At 40.8% G+C, this 19743-nt stretch overlaps 2 protein-coding genes across 3 annotated transcripts in view; one reads left to right on the top strand and one right to left on the bottom strand.

Moving 5' to 3' along the window:
• Positions 1 to 349: 349 nt before the first annotated feature.
• On the bottom strand, positions 350 to 17011 carry DHFR (dihydrofolate reductase). Of its 2 annotated transcripts, none has more exons than XM_084305747.1 (6): positions 16893 to 17011; positions 16429 to 16478; positions 13489 to 13594; positions 12461 to 12587; positions 2561 to 2676; positions 350 to 894 (listed from the first exon to the last, which is right to left on the bottom strand). In XM_084305747.1, exons 1-6 carry the CDS (start codon positions 16976 to 16978, stop codon positions 807 to 809), a joined length of 573 nt encoding a protein of 190 aa, XP_084161873.1. In that variant the 5' UTR covers positions 16979 to 17011; the 3' UTR covers positions 350 to 806. The 2 variants fall into 2 exon arrangements, with proteins under 2 accessions (XP_084161873.1, XP_084161874.1); XM_084305748.1 differs by lacking the exon at positions 350 to 894 and adding an exon at positions 6695 to 6778 and having other exon boundaries at positions 2608 to 2676.
• Positions 17012 to 17080: 69 nt separating this feature from the next.
• Positions 17081 to 19743, top strand: part of MSH3 (mutS homolog 3) — a 111516-nt gene continuing 108853 nt past the window's right edge. The window contains exons 1-3 of the mRNA XM_084305216.1: positions 17081 to 17256; positions 17526 to 17649; positions 18642 to 18865. Coding sequence (XP_084161342.1) covers positions 17149 to 17256; positions 17526 to 17649; positions 18642 to 18865 — 456 coding nt within the window. The 5' untranslated portion in view covers positions 17081 to 17148. The remainder of the gene's footprint in view (positions 17257 to 17525; positions 17650 to 18641; positions 18866 to 19743) is intronic.

The raw sequence follows: 19743 nt of genomic DNA, 5'->3' as shown, positions 1-19743 counted from the left end.
CTCCTATATAACGCAACCATATAACGTTGATGTTTAATTCTTTATTGATTGATGTAAAGTCAGCACATCCAGAACAAGAAGATCAACATAGAAAAGTACTTACAATTTTAACGTTTTGGAAGAAACAGAGTAAACTAAGACAATTTGGTACAGATACTGCAAAAATTATTCTTTGCATCAGTTTATTGCTTTGTATCAATTTATTATAAAGAATTCAAGGGGTATCTATAGCTGATATTCTAAGTGTTTTTCTCTTATACATGAAACTTGGTTTTTGCTTTTCAAAAGCTCACCAAATCAACTTTTAATCTTCTCTTAGAAAGCGGGCCACTGTTATGCTGTGCTGTACAGTCAAGCTGTAAAACTTGTCAATGTCCAGTGCAATTCTCACTGATGTTAGAACTGGGACTTACTGCAACATTAAGGTCAATGTTACTTGTACATCCCATAAGAATGCTTCATAACACAATGCTTTTAAAATGCTTTGGGGAAGAAGTCATCACAGTTTTTAGGGTTACTCTTTTTTTCTTTTCTTTTTTCCTGCTCACAGACTGATCTGCAATGAAAGGGTGGTAGGGATCTGTGCTTGTAGGCTCTCAATGTCAGGGTTGGAGCTGCAGCTGCTGCTGACCACCCTCGTATTTCCCCTGCAGGACGTATATTTGTGTGTTTTCTGGAATCTTTCACCGTTGAACTATTGTACTGTCAAGTAGGATTTTCTCACAGTGATGCAATATATATTTCCACTCAATTAGATTTTATAATTTAAAATGCCTGCCCTTATGTAGAAGTACAGAAAGACTCATTTATTGTGCCAAGACAGTTTTTTCATACACTTCAAATTTGTACTGGATGCCATTCTCTTCCTGTACTTCAGCAGGAACACCTGGGTATCTAGAGAAAGGGAAAGAGAAAAAGCAAATGACAAAAAGTAGATAATAATATCATTGCAAGTCACCACTAATTTATCCAATTAATTGGAATAGAGAGTTGTCTGGTCAAAAGTAGATGAAAATTAATCCTTACCACACATACGTGTATATTAGCTACAACCTATGTTTGGTAAACATGTCACATGTGATTCATGCTACTATCAGCAACTTGTATGTACATCTTTTTAAATTGAGAAAGTAGACATGCAAAACAAACAAGACAAATAAAAAACAAACAAAATTTTGATTGGAGCCTCCCACATTACTTAAAATGTTGGTAAAGGCAGAGGTGACATAGACACTTTTGTATTTTTTTGTTTGCTTTTGTCTAGATGGTCTAGAGGAAATGCTATGGTAAAGGCTTTCTACAGGTCTATGAGAGCTTCTTAAAGCCGGTGATTGTTACCTGCTACAAAGTGTTCCCCTCTATTCCAAAGTTACTAAAACAATTTTTATTAATAGATACTCTTAAAATCTCTTCCGTTCCCTGTGACAGAGTAAGGGTTTCGTATGAGTAATGTTGACATTGAGGGAGAAAGAAATTTTAAATTGTATTTGCTGGGTCAGTCTCTGTTAGGCTTCCATTTCAGTAGGCGAATTATCTGCTACTTCATAATTAATGTTTTAAGACCAAATTCTGATTTCAGTTCATCGACCAAAACTAATATATACCTAGGAAACAACCAAGAGAAAGAGGAAAGAACTTTGGGTCAGAGATAATTACATTACACTAGACTAGGATATTACACATCACAGAGCACTTCAGAATATGTTAAAGTTGAGAAAGGTGACTCATGCTTCCCACTCTCTTTGCCTCTCCTGCATCCTTCTGTGCTGCCCCCACCTATTCTCTGCCAACTCAGTGCAAATCCACTCCTGTGCCCTGGGCTGTGAGCAGAGAGCCTGGCTTGCCATTCGTTCTGTCTGCTGCTGGTCTGTCATTAGCTGGAAACCAAAATGGGAGCAGCAAGATGAAGAAGGGTTCCTGTCCTTGTGTTGCTTTTGGAGGCATCTATTTGTACTTTTGGTACCTCCCCACTGCCTGTTGGATGTGATCTTGTTTGAAAGAACATAAAAGCATGACTAGAATGTGACAAAGACAACATAAAAGAAGCTGTAGTGAATGGCAGAAACTTAGCTGTTTAATACTTGTTCTTACTAAGTTTGTTAGTAAAAAGTAAATTTTCACAAGAGAAAGGAAAAACCTTAGAAATCTATAAAGGTCCAACCTACCCTGTTCTTTGTCTTAGATGGTTCACTGAAGAAATTCAGAGGCTAAAATACCACTAACAGTACACTGAGAGATACAAAGCTTAGTAAATATTTGAGTAATTCTACAGTGAGAGACAACAAGTAAGCTGCTTTTCAAGCATCTTCAAACTGAGAAATGCAATCCTTTACTGTAAAGGTTATGGGAGGCTGAAGAATCAAAAAAATTCAAAAATTCTGTCTGTTCTGCGTGTGGTATAAATTCCAAGATCTATATACAATACAACTTTTAATACAACTAAAATACAACAAAGAAAAATACAATGAAAAGCACCCCTAACTTAAAACAGAACATGGCCTCAGTAGGATCCTTACACATTCAGAATAAGTAATTATTAAGTCTCCCTTCTGATACCTACTCTGTGAGAAGTTTGTAGACATTGTAGTCAATTTCTGGAAAAAACGTGTCACTTTCAAATTCATGCAAAATTCTTGTCACAAACAATCGATGATTAATTGGCTTCTCCATTGCTGCCTTTAAAAGCAAAGAAAAAAATAATTAAAATTCCATTGCTCCACGTAAAACAGCTCAACTATTCATGAAGTATTATTCTTGTTTAATGACATTTTTAATAATCTTGTGTTAAAGCACTATTTGAAGTAAGACGATATCAAATATACATTCTCATTTGAAATGCTATTTTCTTTAACAATTATTTGAATTCTTATTGTCTGCTCCAGACATCACCACAGCAGCATGCAAAACAAACAAAAAGATGAGGCTTAGGGATAGTTTCTACTTATATTTTGCACACTAAAATTATGTTATCTAGAACTGAAACTAATCTACTGTTTATATACAAGGTTTAACCAAAGCACTGAAAACTGAACTCTAGATCTCCTCCTCATCATCGTGTTCCAGTTCCACTTGCTAAGCGGCAGCAAGACCTGGTCTCAGAGCTCTGGGCTCTGAAAAAAATAGTTAAATTAATTAATTTAATTAATTAAGAAAAAGTTATGAGGAGTCCTGTGAGAAGAAAGAAGCAGTATGGCCTTGTCTCAACAAATAATGTGTGTATTATATGTCCTCGAAAGACAGTAAATTTCCATTGGTGAGAAGAGGCCTGCACATGATGGTGAGTTTTTACAACATTTTATTAATGTTGCTAAGGATTCATAGGCTACTTCTAGTCTGCATAAGTCTGAAATCCCAGTGATCAAGTTATATATCAATTTAACATCCAGGTTTGATCTCTGGATTATGGCAAAGCAGTATTACGTTTTGAAAGTCTTGTAACAGCACCAAAGAGAATTTTCAGGTTCCTCGAATGAAAAAGATTGTAAAGACAACTGTAAAGTGAGCTCCTCCCTAACAAATGCACACAAACTCTTGAGTTCAAAAAGCTATCCTGGTGTCTGAGAACAACAAATTTGTTGAAATGCTTACAGCTGTTTCCCTGTTTCCCTTCATGGCAATCAGTAATGCTTTGTTAGAAGTGATTCACCATGCAGCATGCCATTAGGTACAACTTTGACAAGTGCAGGAACCAAGTAATTGCAAATTTTATCCAATAAAATTAATCAGTAGTGTTGCCAAGAAGCTCATTTCTAGGAAAGCAGCTCTATTACTACAGAATACCTTAAAACAAAAGGGGTAAGTCACAGCATACCAATACCCATCGGCACTGAACTGATGTACAACTAGTTTGCAAACAAATACAATTTACTTTTTGTCTATGGGCAGGCTATAGAAGGAGAAGCATCATGTGGAATGATCGAAGGGTAACTTGCTTCACAAAATTAAAAACAACACCTTGTGAAACGAGACACTTTTCTTTTGCAGCAGGTGGATAAATCCATTTCCTTCTCAGCTTAATGGGAATTTTTCCAGTGCTTCAGCAAGAACTCTCTACCAGCAAGACAGGTCAGGGAAGAAAGCGAGGAGTGCCTGGCCACCGCTGCTGGACGGGCAGCTGAACTTAGCCCAATGGGGACCAGAGAGTGGCCTCTGTTGCAGACGAAGGGTAACGTAGGTGGAGTGGATCAAACAGCTGTGCAACTGTCTGCCCCTGAATCAACAGAAAACACCACTTTGCCACACTGGATCTCAAAGACGTTCTTGGTATGGCTTGCATTGATTTTGCTTTCCCACCACAATCCACTAAATTGTCCTAGGAGTGCGTTTGTTGTACCTGTACTAGCTTCTCTGGGGAGTTCTCTTGGGAGAGTGTTTGCTCTCCTCACAGGCTCGCCCGCCACTGTAGCAGCTACAGAACCGCTTAAGGTATTACAGTTTAACGAAGTAAGGAAAGCAAAGTTGATTTTGTCTCATTTTAGAGCACAGTCTATCAAAGCCATAGCTGCTGATCTGTTCCTTCAGAAACACCACAGCCATTCCTCAGAGATGACTTCCCAAAAGAAAGGGAGGACAGGAGAGCTGGTGTTGGGACTGGTCCTCTTGTCGCAGGCAAGTCACCCCCATACGTGGGCCAGAGTCCTTTATTACTCACATAAGCCTTTATATCCCTGTGAAAAGATTTTAGCATACCCTTGTCATTTTGCTCTTTTCTAGGCAACCGTCAATAGACCTGACTCTGAATCATACATCAAGAAGTAGATGACCCAGGAATTATTTTCCCCATAATTTCCAGCTTTATTGGACAGGCAGCCATACAAGATTAGTCTCTGTCTGCACTTAAAGAACCACTACCTTGAATTAGTTGTCCTTGCAGAACACAGGTTAAAACAACCCTAAAGCTCCACAACAAATAGCCGCACATTACGAGCAGTTTTCGAAAGTACTATATAGAAAATTAATCTTTTATAGATTTTATCACCAAACCGCTTGCACACTGGAGGGCATAGCGACCAACTGCTGTAGAAGGGACGAATTAAATCCAGTCATTCAAAGATTTGCTGGTTTTAGAAGGACACATGCACATCGCTTCTGCCTTCCCATCGTCGACTGATTACATAAAGTAGATAAAATAGGGAAAGTAACTATGTGAAGCACTTGTTTTTCAAGTGTCTTTCTGCTTCTAGACAACATTGCCAATCCAAGCAAAATGCGAGAACAACACAAAAGAGAAAATTTCAAAGGAAACGTTCTGTCCACCTGCATTCTGTTTTCCGACTCTTCATATGCATATTGCAAGCTGCATTTCTGAAGCCACAAGAGCAGTAATATACACATCATGCATGAAAAAAAAATCTCACAGCTAAAGAGCTCCTGCAATTCTAGGTCCCACCTAGGTAAAACTTAAACCTTCTCTGCTGGAAGGGTAGCTGTGATAACCATGACAAGGTTATTCACCACGAAGCACCTTCAAAAACGCTTCCTCCCCATGGACTGCAATTCTGTCTCATATATTAACCATTTTTAAATTTTTCTCCCCAGAGGAATGTCAAATTCGGTGTTAGTTCAGAACAACAACCAAAGAACGATAGGAACATTACACCTTTCCTTCCAGCATTAAAAACTTTAGTTTCAAGAGTGTATTGGAAAGGCTGGATGTGTCTCTCTTAAGTCTGTGAAAGCATAAAGATGCTAAACTGAAGAAAGTTCTTCAACTTTTACAAGAAATTATTAATTAATCTACTAGTCCATTGCTAACATTGTGGCTGTGTTTCTTCTGATTTTATTTGCAACAAGGTAAGAGAAAGAAGCATTGACTAGAGGCATAACTACATTAGTTATGGATATATTTTTAGAAAACAGATTTCTATAGAAGGGTAGTCCCATCAGCTGTAATGCTTTAACCTTGTCACATTTATATGGAAGAGACATTAGGGAATTGCTTTATGATGGCTGTAATCTGTTCTCAAAAGACACCCGAAGGTCAAAGGAACAGAGTTAAATTGTCTTTCCATTGCTGCTGTTTTGTTTGTAGAAATACACGTGGGAAAATTATTCTGTAAGGAAGTATTTAGTGGCACTACAGGGACAAAGTTACACTTGCTTACATGCTGGGAAGACAGCAATCTTCTCTGGAAAGACAACTGCCCAGGACTATATGCGTCTGCATATTAAAGTAAGATTACCATGAGTTTGGTGGGACAGGGAAAGAAAATACAGACGGTACAACCACTCTCCTTCCTTCAAATGTACCGACATTGTCATGGCCAATTGCTGCCTAAGTGGCTCTCTCCATAGGCCAGGAGAACTCTGCCTATCATCCAGCCTGAACCCCTCCATGACACAATTCAGTGTATATCCAGAATTTAGTTTCCATGCAAAGACCTGATGTTGGGATGTTGCCCTTTATTTGTGGCTTAGATTTACTTTGCACGAGGTAATGTTACTAGCTGTTGAGAATTTTAATAGGATTAAGCCATACTGATTAGTCTGAAACAGAAATAACAAAGCAGCCAATGCAATACTGTGCTTTCTGCACTGATTCCTCGCAGAGCAGAAAATGCTTCAGGCCTTTAGCGTGACGCCCTCCACATCAATGGGTTCACACAGCTCAGGTGAGCCTGCTCTTTGCAGCATGTTCTTGTAGGAAACAACAGCACACTGCACTGCAACATGCAAGAAGGGCACAGCACCTTACCGCAGAAAAATGGGCTACCCGTGTAGCTCCTTCCTAAGTGGTTCTCAGTCCTTGGTCACATCTCAAGAATGACTGAACGCAACTCTTCGAAAAAAACGATGGTAACACACCTGTTAGTCTCTACTTCAGGATGTAGGCAGCTTAAAATCACTTTGTTTTATGTGCAGGGAAGAGATTTCTTTTATGGTCTGTAGGAAATTCAGACATACTAAAATTTAATCCTTAAAATGAGTATCTTAGTATACATGTATTAGTTAGCAAAGTTTGGGCAGGCTTGAAAAAAATCACAGCAAAACTAGTGACTCAAATTACTAAGAAGTGATCTTTATGGTACAACAAAGATTTGAAGCTTAGCAAATGTGGCATCCACAACCCACTCAGGGCACGCAGAACCCAGTGAAGCGTATATGCTTAGTCAAGAAACTCTGTTTAAGAGGGTAATTAATCATCTGCAAGAGGCTTGCTGCACTAAATATGAATAGCAACTTCATAATTCAATAATTTTGAAGAATGAAAGAGGGTAGATTACCAAACCCAATATGTCAAATACTAATACATAGGAAGACACCTGAGCATGAATATTAGATAACATTTTCCCTCAGAGATTACTGGAAATTTAATTTTCCAGCTCAAGCCTCTTTGTTGAATAATTTCCCCAAACACGATTTATCAGCGGCATCTATTTTCTGCTACGCCCAGCCTAGGTATTAACTCAACAGCAAAAATAACAAAACTTATGAAAGGAGAACTTTTTGTTCTGTTATGAAATTACAAGTTCTCCAAATTTAATACATGAATACAATTCTGTACTTCAGCAATATGACCTTGAGTGTCATTGTTTGCTTCCGAGGCACTGAGAAAGCAACAAGCTGAGTAGGAACATATAAATTAGAAGAGACAATTTTAAATGTTTGACATGCTGTAGAAAAAAATGTTTTATCAAGGTGAAAACCTGTTTGACATATAGCCTGTTTTAGTGTCACTGAAGAGGCCTTGGTTATGAGGACCTGAGTCATACATTTTTTATTTTTTTTAAGTTTTGTTGCTAGCTTTTTCCACTGCTGGGTTCATTCTTTGGAGGTTGTGTTTGGCTATTTTTACAAAATAGGTTTTACATTAAACACTCCAAAAACATTGTATCGTAAGACCATTCCATCCACACAAGTAGATGTGTTTTCTGTTTTTGTTTTTCTTTCTTTTTTTTTTTTTTTTAAAAAAAAACCACTGTTTAATATTTGAGGATATGCTGGACTTATAGTTCCTATTCCTAGTAAAATCTCAATGTTGTTCTAAATCAATTCAAAATACCCAGTTTAATCCGATTAAAAAAGACTGATCTAATTTATAATGAGCAGACATCCTTAGGACCTCCAAGCAGCACTATTTTTCAGAGTCAAAGCCAAGTCCTGAACCTCTCAATTAAGAGACAATTGAAGAGACAGTGCTTCCACACAGACTGCATTCACACTGATGTCTCAGCTCGGAACAGAAATGTGGTTTTGAAATGGATCTTCCAATTGTCTGCCCTTTTGTTGCACCAAGGAGCAATCTTGGTGTGTATGAACTACATTTCTTGGGGCTGAAACCAAGTCAAGAAGTCTGCTTAAGGAACTTATCTGCTATGCTCCAACTGCTAATAGGAACTCAAGGGACAATGAGTGAATCACCACCACAAGTTGTCCGGCACACAAGCACTCATTGAGCCAGCAGCAGGCTCTCAAAACATCAAGTGCTCACGCAAAACCATGGAGTGCCTCTCATGCCATAAAATGACTTTGTAATTGCTATGACCTGCTAGCCCTCACCGGGCTGCTGCGCTGCTCCTTCTCGTCCATGCAATCAATAGCAGCATCAACACCTTCTGGAACTCGGAAGACCCAGCTTGGCATCAAGCTGAGATCCGAGGTAATTAAACTTCTAAACCCGTGCTGTGAGAAATCCAAAAGCTTCCTCGGAGGCAGCATTACACTTTATGGCTGTACCAGGAGGTTACAAATCTTATGAGGTGATCAGTGTTAAGACGCACTTAAGAAGATGAAGGCTGTCCTTAGCAAGGCCTGGCACAACAAACAGCCACATCAAAAGCTAATCCCTGAGGACGCTTTGAAGCAGGAGGAGGCTTTTGAACCAGTCTCTTCAGTGGACTGTGGAAGCTGTTTTTAATCCCTTCTATTTTCACTTCCTAATGCCAACACTACTCATCTGTCCCTGCCGCCACCAAAATGCAGAGGACAACAAGTTCCAGAAGAGACAGTTTCCCACAGTAAGCAGCTGAACAGAGCAGGAGTGTAACTTGCATGAGAACATGGGATGGCCACCACGCTCAGAGCTCACCTTCTGTTCTTCACGGGACTTGAGGCAGAAACAAGCTCATGTCAGTACCCCTTTGAGCCTGGAGAAACCCGTGTCCTTGAGAACACAGGGAGGGTGGGCAAGAGGGCCACAAGCCACAGGCAGCTGCGCTGCATCCCTGTAAATGTTCAGAAACAAGCAGGTTGTTTTCCCTCTGTAGTCCTGAGGAAGCAGCTGCAGAAGCAGCAGCGGTGCCTGGCCTCTGTCCCACTCCTTGCACCTCTATTGCTGAGGTCAGGAGGCCAAACTGGAGAGCATCGAGCACTTCTGCGTGCCTGTGCTGGGCAAAGCAGCACAGCAGGCACCAGCAGGTCAGAGAGACAGGCTGGAAACCTGCGTCCCTTCCACACCCAGGCAGCTGGGAACTTGGTCCACCCCTGCACAGCTCTGTAGCTGCAGATAAGCCAGGCTTGTGCAACAAGGGTACACTGAGCTCACCATTCTCTCCTGTAGTGATCCTGGCAGGAAGACCACTGTACATTGAGGAGTTTGTGATCCATCTACGTGGATTTGAGGCTGCACAGCTTGGGGTCCCCAGCATCTGAAGGGATTTAACATTACCTACACTATTCCGTCCTTCTTTAAAGTGTTAGCTCTGATAAAACGGTGTTTTAAATGTCAGGTTAGAGTCTGAGTGCCTTTCTCAATGGGGTCATCATGGACTGGCTCCTCCTGATGCAAAACACCTCTTTGCTGCTCTGTTGCAGAGCTGTATTCAAATGCAAAAGAGGATTTATTCAGCAGGCACCACAGTGTTACTTCTGAATGAGCAGGAGCAGAAGCAACCCAGGTAAGGACTGGAAAAAGGACCAGATGGTGGTTGGGATGATCATTTGCAGGAGAGACGTGGAAATTCAAGTATGGGGCTTTCTAGAGCGGAGTGCTCTTGTCATCAAGGTTTACCCTCATAAAGATCTACCTATTTTGAAAGATCTGAACTTTGGGCTAAAAGCCCCAAACTGCTACAAGCAGAAATGCCATATGCCCTCAGCACTACCTGCTTCAAACCACTCCTGTTGCACTTTCTAGCTGAAGTAGTTACAGTCACTTTCTCCATCACGGACTTCTACTTACTGAACACAAGCAGTCTTAAATCTTTGAGACATTCGAAGTAGTAAGATCAAAATAATGCTTTAAAAACAAGTACCTACGATTACTGAATAAAATGATTCACTTCAGTTACCAATTGGTGTTTTTACTTCCCACGCTTCTCTACATGATAGAATGGAAATATTCCAGCAATCCATTGTGCATCTTCAATACAGGCACTTAAATATTACCTGCTGTTTCAGTAGAAGTGCATGGTTTCCATCAAAACCTCTCAAATAAGATCACAAAGAGAGTCTGGATGCAGGAATCTGCATAAAACTTCAGATTTCTCCCTAATGAACTACAAATTCTTTTGAAACATCCTGAGTAGACACTTGAAGGAGGGAAAACAGCAGAAATTTTAAACCACACTCCTTATGCTGATCATCACAGCAATATGTTGTAAAAGTAGTCCTGATCAGAACTGCCTATTTATAATAAAACTAATGGTTAGTAATGGTATCAAAAATGGCATTGTTTTCTATCATCCAGACACTAGAAAAACAGTTAAATTAAAAGCCGACAACACAGAATTTTCTCTATGAACAAGCAAAAATTATCGTTTTTTACAGCACTAGATGAATAAGTGGCTAATGTACAGAAGGAGTAAATGCTTCTGCTCACATTATGCATCAGGCAGAATTACATACAGAAGCCAAATCCGGTCTCTTGCTCATGATGGGCAATTACGCCCAATATGAAGAGAATCTATCTCCAGAAATAAACTTTCCACTTATTACCAGGAAGCAGGCATTTTAATGCTTGAGAGTGAAGGACAATTTATTGCTATATAATACTTGATTATAGACTGAGTGCATTTAGATATCAAAGGCATGGTGGGCTTCACCACATATAAAACTGACTATAAGACACAGATAAATGAATAGGTAGAGCAGCAACAGTCTTTTACAGGCTATTTGCATATGCATGATATTTTTTTGTATAACTGTAATTATGAATTCTTTTTCCATTTTTTTTTTTTTCCAAAATGTATATTCCCTAAGATGCAGAGAAGAGACTCACAAAAGGCACAAACTGGAAGAAAGGCAAGAAATACTCCAACATGTATTTTCTCACCCTACATACAAAAAAATATTAACAGCCTAACTTGCTACCAGGAGCACAATGGCACTTTCATCACACACCTGAAGTCCAAGTGCCAGACAAGAAGTGGAGTACATTTCCTGCATACCTGAAATGACCAGAGGACAGGAGATGATTTTCCTTTATTGTAAACATAAAAAGGTTGCTTTACGACTCCTACTTGAGACCTTTTTTTTTTTTTTTTTCTTTTTTTTTTTTTTAAATTCAGAATAAAGAATGCTTCTCCTGACTGATGTGAAAGGAACTAGGGTTGATGTACGTTATCTTTTCTGTGGTAGTCTTTGATGGTAAGTGCAATTTATATGAGAAACAAACAAAAGAAATCACCTGAGAATTAAATGGCAGACCATACACTGTGTAGGGGCTCAAAGGATGGCTTCAGGGACATGGATGTAGGCATGGAAAGAATGCTAAATTTTGTGTGTGTGTAAGAAAAAAATGAGAGGAAAAGTTTTGGGAAACAGAGAAAGACAGCTGAGGAAATACAGGACAAGAAGAAGGTAGGTTTTACTTTAGACTTTGTTGCACCATCTAATACCTTAATTAAGGAGAGAAGGAACTTTGCTTTTGTAGGAAAACAGGGCTGTTTATACAGGGCTTTGAGAAAAGAATACAGTGGCACACATTGTCTTCTTGGAACATTGTGGTGGTTTCCAGCCAGACCCAGTACAAACATAAACAGACACTAAGAGAAACCTGGGGAGTGGGAACAGTAGAGACAGCTGGTTGCTGGAAGGGAAAAGAGTCAGTTTCACGTTTTATCTTAACTGATCTTCTCTTATTTCTAACGTTTTTACATGCCAGGTCTATTTAAATACTCTTTTCTTATTTGTACACCTGTATATAATGTAACACTTTAGCTTAAAGCACTGTACTGGTTTTCTTTGTTCTTACATCCTCTGCAGAGCCAGTCTACTATGACAGTAAAATAAACAAAACAGCATGGGTCTTGGCGTAAAAACCTAGCAATTTAAATAGTTACGAAAAGCTCTCAAAAGCACAATGCCTGTATGACATTCCAAGAGCAACATTTGCTACTTGGACAGGTATTTTAAACTTCTGAGTTGAATCTTACTTTTTAAGACTTGCTCTGCTGGAGTCACTGCAGTTTGCTAGGTCACCTAGAGTTAAAAAAAAAAGACTTACCCCTGTACTTTGTAAAGTGGAAATAACTTTCTCCCATCACAGGAAATTGATAGTTTAAGAGTACTATAACTGTACCTTATAAACCGAAGTGCCTCCAATGATCCAAACCATGTCTACTTTACTCTTTAATTCCGGAGAATCCAGAAGAGCTAAGGCATCATCCAGACTTTTGGAAAGATAATGTGCTCCTTCTGGGGTTTCCCTAGGAAAACCAAAGTTTTATTAAGGGACTATTTGTCACAATAATCAAAACAATCACGGCATACAGTGTATTTCGCTGAATTTACAAGTGACTAAATGTTTCTCAGTAGTTCTTTATTTTGAAATGTCTGTTACTGCTAAGCTGATAGAATTCTCAGCTCACTGCAAGATTGCTTAACAAATCAAAATTTAACCCTAACTGTGACTTAAGAGGCACTATAAATTATAGACCTGAAATTTTTTATCAAGTTTTAAAAAAAGCATAACTGAGGGATGTAGATATCCATATATTAAAACATAGATTTTTACTGGAATTCTAGAATTAATATTCTAGTTAGGAATTAATATTCCATTCAGCAAAACAAGTCAAAAAGTCCTTATCTCCTCCCCCCCCAACCTCTCCTTTCAGCCCCAAACTCACTAACATCTTCCAGAGCAATAAACCATTACAAGTGGACGCTTTTATTTAAGAATATTTCGATTGTGGGTGTTGTATTCAGAAAGACAGCTGTGAGAAAGGACAGGTTCATATACATTAAATGTTAATAATAATAAACTTAAAAGAGATGATTGAATTCACCAATCTAACTAGGTACTAGAGAAATATAACTAAATATATGAGTCCAAAGAAATACTGGAAAGTGTCAGATTGTTTGTATGTAGAGCTAGGACTACTATTCATTATGTAAAGTAGTAATAATTGTTTTGTGAAACGATTAAGAAATAAAATAAAAATATTAAAGAAATTAAAGGTAGTGATATCACTCAGAGTCAACAGCAGAGGTGCTTCCTAACCAGATATAGAACACGTTACATTGAGAATTACTTTATGAGGTACTGCTATACGTATCTTTAAGCACAGCTTTGTTATGTTTTACAGGCTTATTGTTCATCATACATACTTGAGCTCCCTGCTGAGCACTATATTAACTCTGTCTTTTAAAGGACGATGCTTCTCAGGAATGGAGAACCAGGTCTTTTTACCCATTATCAGTGCATTCTGTTTACCTGAGTAAGAGAGAAAGCATTTATTTAAATGGTGTTTTTGCTCTGTACTAAATTTGTTTAGTTGCTTAGTGACATCTGCTGGACTTTCCCTCCCCCTTCTGAAATCAATTTCAGCAGTTAACAAAAGTACATGCTCATGCCCCAATTCTGAAATGAGTCACAGGCACAAAAGAACAGGTTTGTGGCCTCAAAGCGTTGGCAGACAGTTGACACCAACGTAATCTCATTCACACTGTAAACTTGCAAAATTGAAATAAAAAAACACAAAACCAATAAAACACAACAACAACAAAGAAAAACACAAAAGGCATGTCACTGTCCATTACATAAACATGGGCTCTGCTAGTTATGACACCACATTCATCTCCATGTGTGGGACCAACTCACAACGTCAGAGTTCTCAAAGAATGAATAAACATTTTTGGTCTCTTTTTAAATGCAAAAGTGGCATTCAGTATTTGACTTGGTGTTTGCATGTTCCAGCATTCCAATTATTTGATCAGAAATAGTTACCAGGTTTGAGAGGTATTTAAGAAAAAAAGCAGCCAGGTTAAAGGACAACTTTTGGGAGAAGAACCAGCCAAATTAAATTTAAAGCAGGTGTCCAACAGATACTCGATCACACCCTAAAACTCACCCTTCGGTATTATTTCTGACCAAACACAAAGATGCATAGCCCAATTATCTCTCACACACATCCTCTTGAGCAGAGGGTTATCAGAACTTCCCTTCATTATTAGCAAGTGGTGTTGTCAGAGACATAAACGTGGAGGTTGAGACTCACGAAAGGCAGGAAGAAGCTTATTATTGTGCTACAAAGCAGGAGGGATTCTGTTGAAAAGAAAAGAGCATTTTCACACAGCTACATTCTCTGCTCCTTGGCACACCAGAGAAATGATGTTCCGGCTGTCCATGTGCCATGCCTAAACACCCTTGTCCTGCAGATAAGCTGCATGAGCAAATATCCAAAGAGATGTAGAGCACTGTCAAATTTAGTTTTTTTCTTTTTTTTTTTTTTTTTTTTTTTTTTTAGCAGAGGCCACTAGCAGGAAACACAAAAGTTCTGAAAAGCATGTTTTTCCTCACAGAGATTCTCAGAGGGACACCCAAGGGGTCAGAACAAATATTTACCTAGATCAATATCTAATTTACAGTAGTCATCAGTGCAGGCACACAAGCAGACTAAAAGCAAGATCAGGTGATACTTCCCCATGGTTTACTTCCCCTTTTGAAAAATCAGTGACTGGTCACTTTTTTGTGCTAAAGGTGGTAGCCTTGCTGTAAAGATTTATGGAAGCATCATCTGTCACAAGGTCTGTTTACAAAGAAACCTAACTGCCTGACGTTTAAGATCATAGCTTATCAAAAGACTTGCAAGCAGGATGAAGCATTTTTTTAATTGTATTTAAAATATCTTTTTTTTGTTTGTTTGTTTTTGGTAATGGGTTATTTGTGCCAGGTAAGGTGGAAACTGTAGATAAATAAAAAGACTTATGTTCGTGGAAATATGTCACTTAAACATGGGCACATGTTAGGCTTCCCAGAAGTTTTGTGAACAAGTACATTGTGCTATATGGTATTTTTTATAGCAGTGTGGGAAAAAGAAAGAAAAAGAACAAACACAGGAGAGTGACCCTATTGACTAACAGAAGCAGCAAAAAAACAGAAGGTAAGCCTGTTGTCTGCCATGGCCCCGATCCCACCAGCTGCAGAGAGCTCACATGGCTCAGAGAGGTCCCAATCTTCCTCTCCCAATTCCTCCTTCCCGCTCCTACTGTGTATGCTTGCACTGGCAGCTCCTGCAGATGCCCAACCAGTACGTACCCTGCTGGGTTATAGAATTGAAATGGCTCAAACAAAATTCAAACCAACACTAAAGACATGTGAGAGGGGAGCAGGGATAACGCAGCAAGGCTTCACTCTCTTCCAGCAGAAAAGCAGACAGTCAGAACAAGCTGGCTGTTTCCAGCCCCTGCATTCCTGTACCCACTGGCTGGTGCTGATTTCCACAACCTTTTTGACCTTTCAGTAACTGGCTTTCTTTCACCAAATCGTCTGTGATATTACCTTGCTGCAAAGGTCTCATTGGGCCCAAACATTATTGCTACACATTACCAGCACAGATACATATTACTCTGTGCAGACATACAGTATATTGCTGCAGTATTGGTGCTGCATATTGACAGTACACTTCGGGTTTTCTGGCATGCTGGGATGGCTTCAGCACCCAGACAAACAAGCAAAATTAATGTCACAAGGGTCAGAGTGGTGTAATGAACGGCCAAGGCTGAACTATACAGCAAACAAGCCAGATAAGCTATCACAGCCTGAAAAAAGATAATAAATAAAAATAAAAAAGCCTGCTAATATTCAGCACATAATAACTTTGCCATTTGGTACTTGTTCAGGGTTAGGGCTGTAGGCAGACCCTTGTTTCTACCCTGTTGGGGTAGCAGGACTTTGATTGTATTTATTGGACTTGGATTCATCTCCAGTTTCCCCGCTTAGCTGAAACAACCTGCAGATGGCATTTTTATGAAGGGGTAAAGTACTTTTGTGTAAAAAAATATAATTTTCTTTTGTCTTCGTTATATCAAAACACAAATTGGTTCTGTTGAAGCATAAGACATATGAACGAGAAAGTGTGCTAGGTAATTCCCTGCCTGCTTTTATTGTGAAACACGGATGTTGGTGAGGCGTGGGAGGGTGTGGAAGGGCAGGCTGCTTGCAGAGGCTTAACTTTTGAGGTGGCTGAAGCGAAATTACCTGTTCTCTGTGACCGACACCACAGGAACCTAACAACAGGGTGCCCGCAGCACCTCGGAACACGTTACCTTTCACGTGGGACGTGGTGGTCATCCGCTGGAAGTACTTGTACTCGTTCCTGGCGAGAGAACGAGCAGAGGGTTACAAGGATTTAGGATTAAATTGCGTTTCTGCTGCGGGGCAGCGCCCGGGGGGGCGTGAGGGAGCCGAGGAGCAGGGAGCGGGCCGGGCTCGGCGCCATGCCCGGAGCGGGACCTTTAGCCCCAGCCCTGCCTGTGGGGGACCGCTCTGGGCCGGGACCCCATGGGGACCCTCCCAAGACCCCTCACAGCCCCTCACACAGCCCGGACCCACGGGGAAACCAGCAACACGCCGTGCATTTTTCCCGCCTCCCACCTGAACTACAACTCCCATGGCGCACCGCGCGGCCCCGCAACCCACACGGGCCGGTGGCGCGCCGCGGGGCACGCTGGGACTTGTAGTCCCGCCCCCCCCCAACTTCATCACCCCGCAGCGGCGCTCCCCCCCGTACCTCAGCGGCGGCCAGGGCAGCGTGCCGTCCTTGCCGATGCCCATGTTCTGGCACACGGCCACGATGGAGTTGAGCGAGCGCACCATGCCCTCACACCGACACCGACACCGACACCCACAGGCACCGCCACTCACGGGGGCGGGCCCGGGGCGGGCGCTCTGAGGGCGCCGCATCCGGCGGGGGGCGGCGCGGCCGGGACCCGGGCCCAGGCCGAGGCGGTGTCCCAGTCCCCGTCCCCGTCCCCGGTGCCGTGGCCATGCCCCGGGGGCGGCGGCAGGACCGTGGAGGCGGCCGGGGAGGCGGTGGTGGCCGCCAGCCGGTGCTCAGCCGCTTCTTCGGGCCGGCGGCGAGCGGCGCGGAGCCGGTGCGGGGCGGCGGGGGGCTGGGGGCTGGGGGCGGCGCAGCTGGAAAACGGTTATAAAAACGGTTAAAAAGCCGTTATAAAACGGTCCTGTTTTATAAACAGCAGCGTAGATCCTTAAAATACTTAAGGGTTTTGTATATCGTTAGTTAATTCCTATTTTGCATGATATTACCGTGGAGTTCTCAGGTGTGTTCTTGCCCCTCATAGAGGATTGGTAAAGGAAAAATCAAAATCCTACCTGAATTCCTTTCTTTTATTTCTCTTTTCAGGCTGCTGAAGTTGGCGTAAAAAGGAGGACGTCGTCTGAAAACAATGAACCAGGTGAGAAGAAGAGCAAGGCGCGGCAGAGCACCATGGATGACATCTTTAACACACTGAAGGCCCAGGGTAAAAGTGAGTTGGCTGTAAATAAACCTTCACGAATTCATGTCCAATAAACATTTTTTCACTGTCAAACTTAAAATAATCCTCTGCAGATATAAGAAGCATCTGTTGATTGCAAGAAATATTGGAGAGCCATTGTAAGCATACTAGGTGTACTTTCAAAACACGTTTGTGGTTCACAAGCTAGGTGTTTGAGCCTTGCTCTGAAATTATTCTGCAAACCCCCTTCAACTGATTCAGCTTTGACAAGTTGTGTAGTTGGTGAAGTCCTGGCAGAAAGGCTACAGCTTCCTTCTCTGAGTTGGTTTAGCAGCCCATCTTCTAGACACGGCCTGCAGGTTGACTGGCACCTGACAGCTGCGTGGAGCCTGGCCTGTGACTGAGGTACCTAAAGGCCACCTCAGAGTAAATAGTTCCAGTGCAGTGCTCTGAGCTGTGAAATGTCAGCTGCTTGAGTACATCAAAAATGCCTGTGTTGCATCTGGCTTTGAACCAAGATTTTAACAAATTATGCTAGCAGAAAAACAGGTCAGCTAATGTAAACTTTATTACACGTACAATTCTTGTGAAAGAGTTGTCCTCTACATATTTTTTAAGTAGGTATTATATTCAGTTTTACAGGTGTGATGGTTTGAATTACCATTAAGGGCACCATCATGTAACAACATTGTCTGCATAAAAGCTATGCTGAAAAATATAACTCATCTCCTAGTATTCTTGGCTAATTTTGTGGCTCTGCAGTTATCAGTTCAGAAAATAATTTTGCTTCTTTTTCCGTAAATGAAGAAGCATGCAAGTGAGGAACATTGACTCTCCAGAAAACTTAACCAAGTTAATCGCATGCGCAATTGTCAGGTTGGCAGAATGGAAGCCATGGGAGAGGAGAGGGAAGAGAGACACTAAGCAAAAAGTTGGAGTTCCCTACGTATTGATGTCATTCTAATAGATATTTTAGAAAATAATTTGCTAATCTATTTTTTTGTTATGTATTTTTACTGAAGAAGAACCTCAGAAGTGTGAAAAGCCCAGGATATGTTTGCAAACTCTAGACAGACTGAGAGAATTCAGCAGTGATTCAGACCAGCAATGCAACAGAGTCCGGGAGGATGGTTTTCAGGAGAAAAAATCTCTCTATTTGGAAAAGTGTCCCAGTATTATTGGGAGAAGTTCAGAATTGAAAAACCCTCTTCAGAGTGGGGACACTAGCCCAAAGGTTGCTCAGAAGGTATGTAGAGCTTTGGTCCAGTGCTGTGCAGATGACGAAAGTTTTTTTTTTGTTTGTTTGTTTTTTTTGTGGTTTAAAAAAGAAAGCTTTGGCACAAGATTCCTTTTACATTTTAAGTATTTTGTTTTCTGTCAGTAAATAGTTTAGCACCGCAGTAGACCAGTGTTTGTGTGTGGATGTTTGCCTGGAACTCCAGTGAGCAGAATGGCTCTCCCAGTTCTTCAGAGGTATCATTAAACATTGCATTGTGTTAATAAGCAGTGACTAGAGAGTATAAACACTGGCAGCATGTCTCTAGTTACGTGTTAACCTATAATATTGTAGTAACAAATGGTCAGTGTGGTCCTTTGCTTGGCTTTCTTTCAGTTCTACCAGTTCCGACAGGGGCTGTAAAATTCCTGCGAGATGTCTTTGCAAAAATATAATTCAGAGGTTTTGCTGAGATGTAGCTTAATTCAGTTGCTAGTTGCTCCAACTACTAAATGTGTCAGTGTTTCTTTTCACGTGCAGAAGATTCAGGTAGGTCCCGTGAAAACTTACTGTAGTGATACCTAAAATACAAGTCAGTAAGAGTGAAAGAGTTATCTTGCTTCTCCTTTAATTGTGGGTGAGTTGAGTGAACACGTTCAGGGGAGCCTTTGTGTATTTGATATGTTGGCTACTTGTTTTTTGGGATCACCTTGCTCAGCTTGAAGTATTCAGGCCTTAAAAGGCTCTTCTACGCCTACTACATTGTTGCTGCATTGGGAGTAAACTGTTCCTTAACTGAGCTTTACATCTGGTGGCAGTGCAGAAGGATATACAGCTGATTGACCTTTCCTGTCTCAAGGTTGTAATCTTGAAACTGTGGTGCCTGGGTTGTTTGAACACCAGACCAA

Source organism: Netta rufina, assembly GCF_964035555.1.
Source record: "Netta rufina genome assembly, chromosome: Z".
Lineage (NCBI taxonomy): Eukaryota > Metazoa > Chordata > Aves > Anseriformes > Anatidae > Netta > Netta rufina.
Note: the sequence above shows the minus strand (reverse complement) of the source record. Positions and strands in the feature narration are given on the sequence as shown.

Bases quoted from the DNA above. Each gene is read 5' to 3' on its own strand.
- DHFR (XM_084305747.1), bottom strand. From the start codon at position 16,978: ATGGTGCGCTCGCTCAACTCCATCGTGGCCGTGTGCCAGAACATGGGC. The intron at 2,677-12,460 runs GTACAGTTATAG...TTGCTTTTAAAG, and splicing joins GAGGCACTTCGGTTTATAAG to GCAGCAATGGAGAAGCCAAT. The intron at 895-2,560 runs GTAGGTATCAGA...CCCTTTCTCTAG, and splicing joins GTCTACAAACTTCTCACAGA to ATACCCAGGTGTTCCTGCTG.